The sequence below is a fragment of the Equus quagga genome, chromosome 3 (assembly GCF_021613505.1).
Source record: "Equus quagga isolate Etosha38 chromosome 3, UCLA_HA_Equagga_1.0, whole genome shotgun sequence".
NCBI lineage: Eukaryota > Metazoa > Chordata > Mammalia > Perissodactyla > Equidae > Equus > Equus quagga.
Window position 1 is genome coordinate 52,454,166 of NC_060269.1, and position 13,421 is coordinate 52,467,586.

A 13,421-nucleotide genomic window follows, 5' to 3' on the forward strand; every position below is an offset into this window, starting at 1 on the left:
GCACAGAGAAAACAACTTTTAGACTTAGATTATCTAGACTGACCAGTTCACTTGATCAAACTACTGAATTTTTTTCTCTAAATGTTCTACAAACAACAGTTATTTGAAAACACTCTTCAAAGAAAATATGCACTAGCCAATATGCCAAGTTCTGAGTATAAAGACTTTGACCCTACCTTCGTGAAACTTCCAGTCAACTGAAGGAGATTGATGTTGGACAGTTTATTACAAACATCGTGAGTATTACAGGATGAGAAGGTCAGGGTTCCAAGGAAATGGAGAAATGGGTGTGATACCTAGTTGGGCAGGTGTGGGAGATACCTAGGGAGACATCTTTGAAGATCAGATTCCCTCTGCAGAAGTAAATAGTAAGTTCCATTTCTTTTCTCTTTTATGAGATCAAGGAAAGGAAAAATAAGTTGTTCCTTTAGATAAAAAAGCAGGAATTTCTCATCTAAACTATGTAAAGGGTCAAATTGGATGAACTTTTCTCTGCATTCTATACTCCATCCCCAAAATATACACACAACCCCTAAATTTAAGGGCTACATTATTTATGTTAGCCACTTTTATTGATCAAACTGCTTGGCAAACTCTCCTCTCCTTCCCTGAGTGTTGTATCAACATTCACTATGTACCAACATCCTTAAAGCAGGTAAAGTATATCAAATATTAATCTTAATATCAATTCTTCAGAAACTAGTTATTTATTTATTGAATATAGTGTGTATTGAGTGCAAATTTTAAAATAGTCCCCATCAGAAATAAAATAGGATTAAATATTCTTTACATAAAACACTTTAAAGTCCACCCACTTAAGTAGTCTCCCCCACTGGCCCAGCTCACCACTACACCAAAAGCAAAGCTGGCAATGGTTCTCTATTCAGGATGATTCCTCTGTTTAAGAAACATTTTAGCTATTGGTTTCTGAGAGTCTTTATCATGTTAAGAAAGTTTCTTGGGGCTGGCCCAGTGGTGTAGTGGTTACACTGGCAGGCTCTGCTTTCGTGGCCCAGGGTTCGAGGGTTTGGATCCCGGCAATGGACCCACAAACTGCTTGTCAAGCCATGCTGTGGCAGCATCTCACAAATAAAATAGAGGAAGACTGGCTGGATGTTAGCTTAGGGACAATCTTCCTCAAGCAAAAGGAGGAAGACTTGAAACAGATGTTTAGCTCAGGGCCTATCTTTCTCACCAAAAAAAAAAAGGAGGGGGGAGTTTCTTTTTGTCTGTAGTTGAGTCTATTTTGGTCTTTTTTTTTTTTTTTTTTGAGGCGTTTGATCCTGAGCAAAACTGTTGCCAATCTTCCTGTTTTTTGTTTTTTTTTTCTCCCCAAAGCCCCAAGTACATAGTTGTATATCCTAGTTGTAGGTCATTCTAGTTCCGCTATGTGGGATGCCACCGCACTGTGGCTTGATGCGTGGTGTGTATGTTCGCACCCAGGATCTGAACCAGCAAACCCCAGGCCACCGAAACAGAGCACGTGAACTTAACTGCTGAGCCACAGGGCCAGCTCCCAAGTGTTTATTTACTAATAAGTTAGCAAAGCAGTGAGAAAGCGCAGTTGTGAAAGCATGGACTTTGGAGTCAATAAATATAGACTGGAATTGATGCTCGGAAAATTTCCAGCTGTGTGATCTTGAGTATGTTACTTTACTCTCTCGCGGCTTCAGCGTTCAGCAGTTGTTGAAAGGAGACATTCTTGCCCCAGGCAGGATATGAGCTGTGAGGTCTTTGGTTGCTCTTTGACTTGAGTTCAGGGGGCCAGGGGTGAAATGGCAGATGAGCCTTTTCAAAGGCGTTAAATGTGTATAGACGGAAACAGGGTCTCTGAAACTCATGAGAAAACCATTTTTGCGTTTATGTGAAATGAATTGACTAAGTCTCTGTAACGTAGGTGAGGGATCATAAAAGAACTCATTTCAACACCATCCTCCTATTGATTTCTCAAGTAAAACTCTGCTCTCCCTTATCCCCCCATACATGTGTCCACATACTAACATTCTAAATGTTTGATGATTCATTAATAGGAATTCCAAGACATTCAGAAGCTTTTTGGAATCCTAAGGAAATAAATAGAAAAATAAAATTCTGGCGCAAAGTCTTGCTATCCCTTTATAAAACTAACATAGAGGTTGTGAGTGAGTGGGGATATATTCCTGATAACTCTGCTTCAGCCTTCTGTGCCCTCCCAGGGTACACTGACCTTATAGAAATGCTATTTCCTGGAAGTCTTTTACACTTTACATCCCAAACCGTTGTTCCCTTCTCCCTCCTGTGTCTCACTTCTGCAAGCACCTTATCAGTATGCCATAATTCTTTGTCCCAAGTGAACTAATCCCCAGGCTCTCCCTCTTGGCTGCATTAGCCCGCCTTGGTACTTGAAATCTGCCACTATAGATTTGGCATTATGGAGCAAAGACTTCCCCTAATCCATCCCGCATGTAATAAAGGGCTCTATGCACGTGCTTTTATATTAATAAGGAACATCAAAGAAACTAAAATATTTGCTGTTTTCTAGAAATGCTACTTATGTTTTTATTCTCTAACATTCTCTAATATTCTTATTCTGTGTTTGTTGGTGTGTCTAAATAATAGAATTTAGATATAAGCACACTAAAGCCAAAATCCAATTAGTCTCTGAACTTAACCAAACAGAGAAATTCCCTTGCTCATTTGATGAAAAGCAAAACATGAATTAGGCCCACTATCACAGAAAAGAGTGTTCTTATAAAAAGAATTCCTTTAAAAGAAATAAAGGGAATGGATACACCTGCCTGCTTCAGTCAGTTACCCGCTGATTTTACTTTTGGTTGTAGCATGTTCCAATCCTTAAGACTCAGCATCAAGCTACACAGGCTATTTCTAAAATTACTGATCCGTCTCCAAATAGAGCCTACCTTACAGAAGCAGTGACGATCCTTATAAAAGATATTTAAAACTCTTTCTTCTCCTCTTGGAATTTTGTGTCAGCCTCCAGGGCCTGGACTAAAGAACTCCACAGGTAGAAGTGCTTTTTAAGAAGGTGTCCTGAAGTGTTCCAGGCCTATATCTCTATTTTCTGACTTTTCATCCTTTATTTATAAACATCAATCATTCATTTGTTTGGCCTTTAACTTTGTCTCCAATTCTCCCCTTAGGGAAATAGGATGTTTGAATAGGCACAAGAGAAAATACTTAGAGGGTATCAAAATCATACTTGTTCCTTAAACTTAAAAAAGGCTAAGTATGTAGATAGAACACTTTAATCCAATCTTCTGTAAATCCTCTTTATTTAATAATAAATGTCTAAATTCTATAATTCATAGTAATTCTGATAACAAAGTTTACCCCAAGTGAATCATAATTGTATTAACCAAGCTTCTGAAACTGTTTCCATAAAACTCTGGATAAACACTTAGCAGACATTGCCAAATATTTATACTCTGTAGCAATTCACGGTAAAGAGGACTGTTCAATCAGGAGGATTGAATGTAACAATGTTTACCTGTGTGTAAGCCGCCGGTGACTAACGCAGATGGCAGTCTGAGAATCCTGAGTAATGCATACTTTATGGCGACTGCATTTCATCTTTAAGCAAGGATCTTTAGCTGGATCTATAGCTGAAAAGAAAAAAGAGAGAGAGAGATTGAACAGAAAATATTAAAATAAGCTTCTGAACAATGGAGGTGTCCAATCCCACCAGACACAATTTGATCAAGGAATTTGCATAGCAGTTTAGCTGTAAATTTTCTTCACATTCTTCGTCCACTAAGAGATACTTCTGCTTTCCACAAAACTCAGAGTTAACAGATCGTTGCAGTTTAGTCTCATCTATTCCACTCAGAAGCTGAAATACACATACTCCTATGATCAAACAACATGTAATCAAAACAGAAACTTTAAGACCAAAACTCTATAGTAGCTGCTGCAGTCTAAGCAGTAAAGGTGGAGAAATACAGTTGGGGTATGTTACTATAATACTTCCATCAGTGGAGAATTATAATTTATACTTCTGCTTTCCCTAGATAAAGGCAAGTGGGTAGTGAAAAAAAGATGAAACCCAAAAAAATGTTAGTGGGCATTAATGAGTCTGTGGGATTGAAAAGTCTACAGCTGTACTTGGGGCTGGCTGATTGTATCACGGCAAAAACTGAGACGTTGCATTTTTATTTTTCAATTGTTTGTGCCTGATATTTGAAACACCATCTTTCCAGACAAAACCTCTGTCTCAGTGACTGCCAACACAAAGATTGTGTCAGTTTTTGGTGCTATTTTAAGCAATAGTTTTATGGAGATGTAATTCACATACTATATAACTCATTGTTTTAATGTTTAAAATTCAGTGATTTTCAGTATCTTCACAGTTAAGAAACTATTATCCTAATCAATTTTACACCATTTTTATCACCTCAAAAAAATACCCATATCCTTTAGTTATCATCCCCATTCCCCCAACTTCCTCACAACCACCAAAACTAGGCACCCACTAATCCAAATTCTGTCTCTATAGATTTGCCTATCCTGGACATTTCATACAAATAAAGTCATACAATACGTGGTCTTTCGTAACTAGCTTCCTTTATTTGGAACGTTTTCGAGGTCCAATCATGTTGTCGCAAGCATCACTACTTCGTTCCTTTATGTTACTGAGTATCATTCCATTGTACAGATATGCCACATTTTACCTATCCATTCACTAGCTGATGGGAATTTTGGTGTCCACCTTTTGTTTATTATGAATAATGCTGCTACTGGTAATGCCCGTTGGTGATGGTTACTGATATTTTGTTGTAATTTATTATGAGCGGAAAGCCATAGAGGGAGTAGGCACAAATAAGGAAAACGTACTGAGTGTCCAGTTTGGGTACATGTCAAAATTGAGAGAAAGAACTCAAGAAAGATGCAAACTGAAAATAAAGTTCTAGTACAAATAGAAGAATGGAGCCAGGGTAACCAGAAGAATGTGCGTTTGGAATACACAGATGTATTTGGGAGGGCCCCGGGCTTTTCACTGGACGTGAAATGTGGATTTGAGCCAATCTTTTTTAGATCTTAAACCTAGGATAAACCAGAGCTAACATCTGGAGGAAAAATCAAATTTAGCTTTATGAATGTGTTAAGTGTTAAGCATATTTACTCAATCACCTAAATAAAGTGAATACATTTTGGTAATCAATGAATTCAATAAAATACAGATATAAACTATATATAGATGCATATATATAAACACATATATTCTTTTTTAAAAAATACAAAGTATATTTCTGCAAAACTCTTATTTGAGATTTCAAATAAGCATGATTTAAAACAAAGAATACTAACACATATAGTTGATAAAATTTTAACTAATAGACTTCTTATTTTATACCATGATAAAACAGTCACTATATTAAATGCATCTACTTGGAACACAAATGTTTCAATTTCCTCCATACTAAGGAAAATTTTTTTGACAAGTGATTATTAGATCAATTATAGCTTCTCTTAATTCCCAAGTAGTTTCAAAATTTAAGATAAGCTATGTTAACTTTATTCTCTATAAAATGTTGAATATACTTTGTTCCCTATGCAAATGAAAATTGCTAGGACATTCTAATTATACTATCACAGTTTAAATTGCCACTAATTAAAACAACTGTCTCATTGAACTACTGCACCTTAGAACTGTATGACTTCTTGTTGGAAAGCATAAAAGAAAAGCATACAATAACTGAGAAGCCATTAGAAATCTTTTAAACTATTTTTAATCTTTAGTTTATTTTGATTTTTAATTATTAATATCACTCTTAAATATTAATTAAAATTAAATAATTCTGCCTAACAATTAAACGATGTAATTGCACCTACCACTGTACCTTACATTCATATCTCATACACTCATTGTAAATGTATTTAATCCAGGACATATTATTCTGAAAAGGGAGTGTTTTCATTTTGAAATAAAACACTATAGTGCATATAAAATGACCAAGGTTGATCTAATCTAATTACACTTTAAATGCAGACTATTCATAATTATTTTCGGTCATTTCTTCCAGTTTTCTTTACCTTATGCAGCCTACATTAGATAATTTTTAAAACTTCCATGACATCCTTACATTCTACCTGCTTAATAAGAGAAATCAGAACTCAAAAATTAGTGTACAGCAAGAAAGGAATTATCAGAACAAACATAGCACACAAAACTGAATTTAATACACATCTTCCAAAACTTCTACATAAATGACCAAATAAAAGAGTAGCAGTATTTGTCAGGAGATGGAAAATATACCAGAAAGTGAACATGAAGAATCAGAGGCATAGGATCTGCCATACAGAAAAGATCACTGTCTGTGTATGTGATTTTAACCATCTGTATTTTTGAGTATAACTCACATTGTTGGCAGCTTAAAAAGTATAAAACATCACACGCTGTAAATACAGATGCCTGAGATTTTATTCTTGAAACCATAACAATAACACAACCATCTTCCTTTTGGCTGAAGCCCATGGATTAGAAGCAATACTGTATCTTAAAGAGGCAGGGCATAAATTTATCTCCTCCCTCTGCTGCCATCTCCTTCTTTCCATCTTTTTTCAAATTAACATCTCCTATTCTATTCTGTATTACTGTATTTAAGTTTCTCTCAAGCATCCAGTAAAACTACTCTTAGAAAGGTTTCAGCTAATGCGTTTGAATTCATTTGGCCATGTCCTTTTCTTCCTCCTAATCTTTCTGATGGATGTGAACTAACCTGGGGACCTAACTAATATTGTTTTTTTGCTTTGTTTTGCTTCAGAAAAAGCAGTCTAGATTTCAAACAATTACCTTATAATTTAGCCTTTGCATTTCATTTGTGTTGTAGAATTTCCCTCAGTCTTTCACCAGAATATTTGCTTTTTGGTCCAGAATTCCCCACTTACTGCCAGACCAAGGTAGGCTAGGAAGTATCCAGCCTGATCCAGCTGCTGATGGTGAAAGTAGCTGAGCCAATGTGGGTAGGCGAGAACAGAAAACAAATGAGACCAGAAAAACAAGTGTAGACAGGTACGTCAGTAAGAAAAGCTCTGACTCTTGAAGAGAAGTCCCAATGTAAGGGGAACTGCAAAGTAAGGACACATGACAGAGGTGACAGGTCAGGAAAACAAACATGGACAGTGACTGAAAGGGGCAGAATTCTCAATGGAGCAGAGGGATGGTCATCAGAATTCATATTTAGTGCAGGTAGTCTTGAAAGAAGGAAAGGTAAAAGAGCGGCTTCCCTAAGGTCCAAAATAGGTATTATTGTTAGTATCAAGAGCAGAAATAAGTTTAATAGAGAAGATTGGAACTCCTAATCTAGACAAGCTCACTTCTGGATTTTAATAGTGTTTTTCCACAAGAAGACCAGATTTTAGAAGATTAAATCCTAATGATTCTAGGCTCAAGCACTCCTAAATCATGCTGTGTATATATATATAGATAGATAGATAGATTTTTTTTCCTGTGAGGAAGATTGGCCCTGAGCTAACATCTGTTGCCAATCTTCCTTTTTTTTGCCTGAGGAAGATGGTCCTTGAGTGCACATCTGTGCCTATCTTCCTCTACTTTGTGCATGGGATGCTGCCACAGCATGGCTTGATGAGTGGAGCAAAGGTCTGTGCCTGGGAGCCAAACCTGTGAACCCCAGGCCACCAAAGCGGAGCATGTGAATTTAACTACGCCACTAGGCGAGCCCCTGCATATTATTTTTGGTGGAGTTGATGAACCAGTTACTTTAGCTCAGCCAATGCCAGAGAAAAGATTTCTTACATACTTGACAAATATAATAGAAAATTAACCTTCCCAATGTTGATTCAGATTTTTGAAAGACCAATGTAGTACAAACTAGTAATCTCTATGCCGCCTGTTAGGTTCATCTATAAAACAAAGAATTTGGACTAGGTGATCTCCAGATTCACATTCTTCTCTCGAAGTGGATTATTGCACTTTAGCAGACACTGTTGGGACTAGATACCCCACGCGGAATGGATTCTGCCCTCAACAGACTCAACATTTTTATTGGAAGAGAGTTGTAAAACTAGGTAATTAAAATAGATTGTTAAATGGAAATTATATACATATATATGTGTATGTGTATAAATATTCAGCTATGTGAAAATACACATACATACACAGAGGGACGAAGGGATCATATAATGGTGAATGGATGGATAATTAGAATGAGTAAAAGCTTAGGTATGTTTTGAAACATGTATAGTGAACAAAATGAAAGGAAACTCCAGTATAAGGAGATAGTATGAACAACATAAAAGTATAAAAAGGATGCCCTATTCCTGTAATGACAGATAGCTTAGGATCACTGAAATATAAAACGTGTGTGCTGCCTGCAAGTATTGTAAAAAAAAAAAAAAAAAAAAAAAAACACTGAAGAGACAGATGGCAGCTTCTCACCCTTTGGAGTTCTACCTTACAGGTAATGCCGTGTCACTGAATGATTTCAAGTTGGAGAGGGGCATAATTAAGTTTGTATAGGATAGAGATCACACACAAGAATTTGGAGATGCTCTGAAGGATATATGATAAGACAGGGAAACTAAATGTCCAAAAGAGAGAGGATAAGACTCTGCTGCAAGGGAATTGAGTATGAAGATGGTTATGGGAACAATGATGACTACAGAGCAAAATGGAAAAATGATTTTGAGAGGCTCAAGCATCAGTCAGTTTGAAAGATTTGCTGAAGCAACACACTTGAATCAACTGAATAAATTTCCAGGTCCTCCCTTCCACCATTTGTGGATTTTTTCTGTCAGCAATATTGCTGTAACCAATTTTCTTTTGATTAGTATTTGCCTGGTGAACTTTTCCCCCAATTCCTTTCATTTTAATTCTTAATTTTTATATTTTAAAGGTAGCTCTCAAGAACCTTTAGGTGGATTTATAAGCCCAATCTAAGATTATCACTTTTTCTGTTTCATCTACTGTGATTTTTTTCACATAATTACTCTATTTTCTATCACTTTATTTTCCATTGTATTTTCCATTTTGCATTGTATTTTCCATTTTGCAGTTTCTTTTTTTCTCCTTTGCTTTTCTTTCCTCTTTCCTGCCTCATAGCGTATTGATTGTATTTCATTTTGTACCTTTTTCCTTTCTGCTAGTTTGGAAGTTGTGAAATCTCTTTTAGTGATTTCCTTCAGATATTAACAGGCCCAGCTGGCACAAATGACTGAAAGTAACCATACTAGGACCTTAGAACACATTAACACCAAATCTTTGACATTCAAATTTATCACCATTTTCTATGAGTTACACCTCACTTTACCACCCCACCATTGCAAATTAGTCATTATTTTTATTATTTTTACTAACATAGCTAATTTAAAATAACCAAATGTACTAATTTCTTTGCCCATCATTGCTTCTTGCAATTCACTCTTCCTTTTGGGTTGTCTTGTATAATTTCCTTCTATTTGTTGAAGTATATCCTTTTGTAGTTTTTTCAACATGTGCAATTTGTGCTATACTTTTGATATTCTTTTCAGAATGTATCTTTATTTTCCAATCACTCTTAAAGCATAATTTAGCTCAGTCTGGAATTCTTATTGATAGTTACTTTCTCCTAGCCACAATAAAGATATTATTTTATGTTCTTTTGCTATCAAATGCTACTATTTAGTAAGTCTGCTCGCTGTTTGTAGTTCTCTGAAGGCAATCAGACTTTATCTCCTGGATTTTATAATATTTTCTTATCATCAAGATTCTGTGGGGCCAGCTCTGTGGTTGAGTTGTTAAGTTCACATGCTTCATTTCGGCAGCCCAGGGTTCACCAGTTTGGATCTTGGGTGCAGATCTACGCAGTGCTCATCAAGTCATCATGTGGTGGCATCCCACAAAGAAGAACTAGAATGACCTACAACTAGGATATACAACTATGTACTGGGGCCTTGGGGAGAAAAAAACAAAGAGGAAGATAGCAAAAGATCAAAAGATGTTAGCTCAGGGCCAAGCTTCCTCACCACAAAAAAAAAAAAAAAAGAAGATTCTGCATTGTGGAATATTTATCTCCAACTATTATAGTAAATATGTAAGCAAATATGCCCTTCTGTTTTAAGTTCAGTTGGTAATATAAAGTATATTTAGGTGATAAAACAACTCTTTAGCAATTGGAAAAAAAATCAAGAAAACAAAGACTAAGATGGTCACTTGTGATTTAAGAGCAGGTGAACTGTGCCACTGAGAGTGGGGTTTTAATTTTGGAAAAATTTTGAAAAGTTGCAATATCACTAAATAGTACAATTTAATACAAATCAGCACTCACTTGGTATTTGCCTCTTTAAGCTCAACTGTGTGCTCTCACATAAAATAAAGTGACCAGTAACTACAACATGATTTAAAAACCTTCATGCTTCAACAATGAAGCATCAAATATGCTTTCGCTGTTCTTCCAACAACAGTACATTTCACTAGAACTCTGGGCTGTAAAACTATAGGAAGAAGTAGTTTTCTAGAGAATTTTTTAAAACTTGCCAGACGTTACAATAAAAGGCTGTACAAGTGAGCAGCATGGGAAATAGAGCAAATGCTGACAGTTAATTAGACTTTTGACAGCCAGTTTTGTGGTGTTAAACGTGATTAAATGTGGCTGCAAGTCTTTGGAGTGACTTTCTTGGCTTCAGACCTTAATAGTACTTGAGTTATGTAAAATCCGTCCACTTTAAGTCTGATCCCCTGCTTACCAACACTGAATGTGGAGGTCTACACCATAAGCAGATTCAGATGCCATGTGGGATTAATGTATTTTATAATAAATTATAATGTCAAAATATCATAGTTTATTTCAATAATGTTTTATAAAGCTATATTAAATGTATCTGACTTCCATATGAATAAATCAAAGTTAATGGACACTCTAGATGCTACTACAAGCAGAATTTCACCCTCCAGCTCTTCTATGCTAAAGAATTGATGAAGATTTAAAATACCATTCTTTTCCCTTCTTTATTATTCTCTTTTTTTGTCCATACATCATATTGTCTTCCAAACTTCTTAAAGTGATAAGTGCTAATAGTGTTTCTTTTACAAAATAGATGCATTCCAGCAAAATTGATTATACGTAAAAAGGTATCATTGTTACTGATTTCATTTTCTAATCTATTGTTTGCTATATAAAGATGGTGATACTGAATCCCCATCATAAAAATTTATATTTGGGATTTTCTTTCCAATATTAGAGCTGAGCAAACCTATGATTAGGTTCACACTTACTAAAAGGCTGCCTGAAATAGAACCATAAAGATAAGTCTTTACTAATACTGCAATCATGATTTGGCTTATTGAAATAATGTTTACCTTAGTTCCTTGATGATGCCACCTATTTTATATCTTAACATCTTCATATACATATTGAAGGAATTGGGCTAATTCTAAAATACAAAATAACATTTTCTATAATGTTGTGCTTTAACTGACCTGGGAGCTATTATACAAAAAATAAGAAATACAGTATTTTTAAAACTCAACCCTGAGCTGAAAAGTTGTTTATGTGAGTTTGCATGAATGAGTTAACTGCCTAGAATATTTTCAGACATACGGAAAGCATTATAGTTGGCAATTATCACTTGTATTTTTATTGATGGCCATTAAGGTTCTATAAAATCTCTTGTAATTTGCCAAGCAGCTCTTCTAAGCACCCTACCGGAGGATCTCTGACCCACTTCAAGTGACATTCTGCCTTTCTCAGCCCCCTCTTAGGGCACAGAATTACCTCCATGCAATAAAAGCCACTGATTAAACTCACTCCTTCCCTCAATAGACTCTTTTTCTATTTTTGCCTATTTAAAAGTAAAAGCAATAATTTCCGCATGAACTCTTTCTAAAAGAACAATGAAGCTAATCCTTAAAAGAGTAAAACAAGGCTTCTAAGCACAGACATATTTCCTCTGAAAGTGTGTCAAACACAGCTACCTTTAGATAGTTCACACACATGCACGCACACACACACAAATGTACATGAATAAACAAGGAATTGTATTATGACTATTTCATTTAACCTTAGTTGTGAATCAGGAGATATTCCCCTAATATCAGCTGTTCAATCTGATACAAAGGTAAAAGCACAGTAAGTTACCACTTCACCACTAGCAGAAATGTTACAATTTAAAACAATGACCATAAGAAGTGTTGGCAAGAGTGCAGATCAACTAACTCTAATCCATGGCTGCTGGGAGTATAAAATGGTAAAATCACTGTTATCAGTCCAGGTCCAATTAGGAGATGAGAGGCAATAAATTGATACTTGCACAAGCTCTTTGGAAAATAGTTTGGTGTTTTGTTATATAATAAACAATACCACATCTATGAATTTACCCAAGAAACATTTTTGAATGTTCATGAAAAGACTATTGCAAGAATTTTCAGAGAATCTTTAGTTATAAGAGCTAACCCAAATACCCACAGACGGATGAGTGAATAAACAGTCATACAACCAGAATACTACTCAGCAATAAAACAGACAAAGAACCCCACAAAACTCAAAACATGAAACATATAATAATGTTGGATAAATCTCAAAAACATATCAACCAAAAAATGGCAGGTGTAAGAGTATACACACATACTGTTCCATTTACATCAAACTCTAGGACAAGCCAAACTAAATTAAATAAAGTGAAAAGATCAGTGCAGTTCAGAAGAGTGATTGCCTGGATTGGGGGGGGCGGAATTCGGGGCTGGAGTGAGGCAGAGCAGGCAGTCTGAGTAAGGCCTGGAGTGATGGAAATGTTCTTTATCTTGACTGAGGCAGCGTTAACTCAATTATCTGCATCCACCGAAACGTATCAACACGTACATTTTAAATTATTGCATTTTATTGTATGCAAATTATGCATCAATAAAAAGATAACTTCCTTTTTTTCTGAGGCTTTTTTTTTTTTAATCTTCATTTTCCATGAGAATATTTAAGGCCTTCTCAATCACCTATCTCAGGGCAGCAGAGTATACAACCAAAAATCAAAGATGACAGATTTTATCATTGAAATTTTGATACTAAAAATCAATTCTTCCTCCTCATCAATGGAGTATGTTCCTTTATAAGGTAAATACTGCACACTGCAGATAGGTCAAATTAATGAAAAACAAGTAATGACAGGAAAGAGAATGCAGAACTGGATCTCACTTTCTCAAATCTGTATTCAAATACTGTTGGCAATGTCGAGAAAAGACTGGATGTTACTACTGGAACTGAATACCCTAAAATGAGAAAGAGGTTTTACATATGCACAGACCTTTAAAACCAAGACTGTTTTATAGAACCAATGATAATACTGGCTGAAGTAACAAGTTAATAGAATATAACTAAGAACACTTTTTAATATAAATAGTAATCTTCAGAACATGTTTTGTGAGTTAAAGCTTTTCAACTGTTTTTCAAATATTCCTTTTTCAGGAGATTGATGCTTCTTTAACAGAACTGCAATTG

At 35.5% G+C, this 13,421-nt stretch overlaps 1 protein-coding gene across 1 annotated transcript in view; it reads right to left on the reverse strand.

Moving 5' to 3' along the window:
• SPOCK3 (SPARC (osteonectin), cwcv and kazal like domains proteoglycan 3) overlaps window positions 1-13,421 on the reverse strand; it is a 461,901-nt gene that overhangs the window by 238,822 nt on the left and 209,658 nt on the right. Inside the window, exon 4 of the mRNA XM_046656940.1 lies at window positions 3,488-3,602. Coding sequence (XP_046512896.1) covers window positions 3,488-3,602 — 115 coding nt within the window. The remainder of the gene's footprint in view (window positions 1-3,487; window positions 3,603-13,421) is intronic.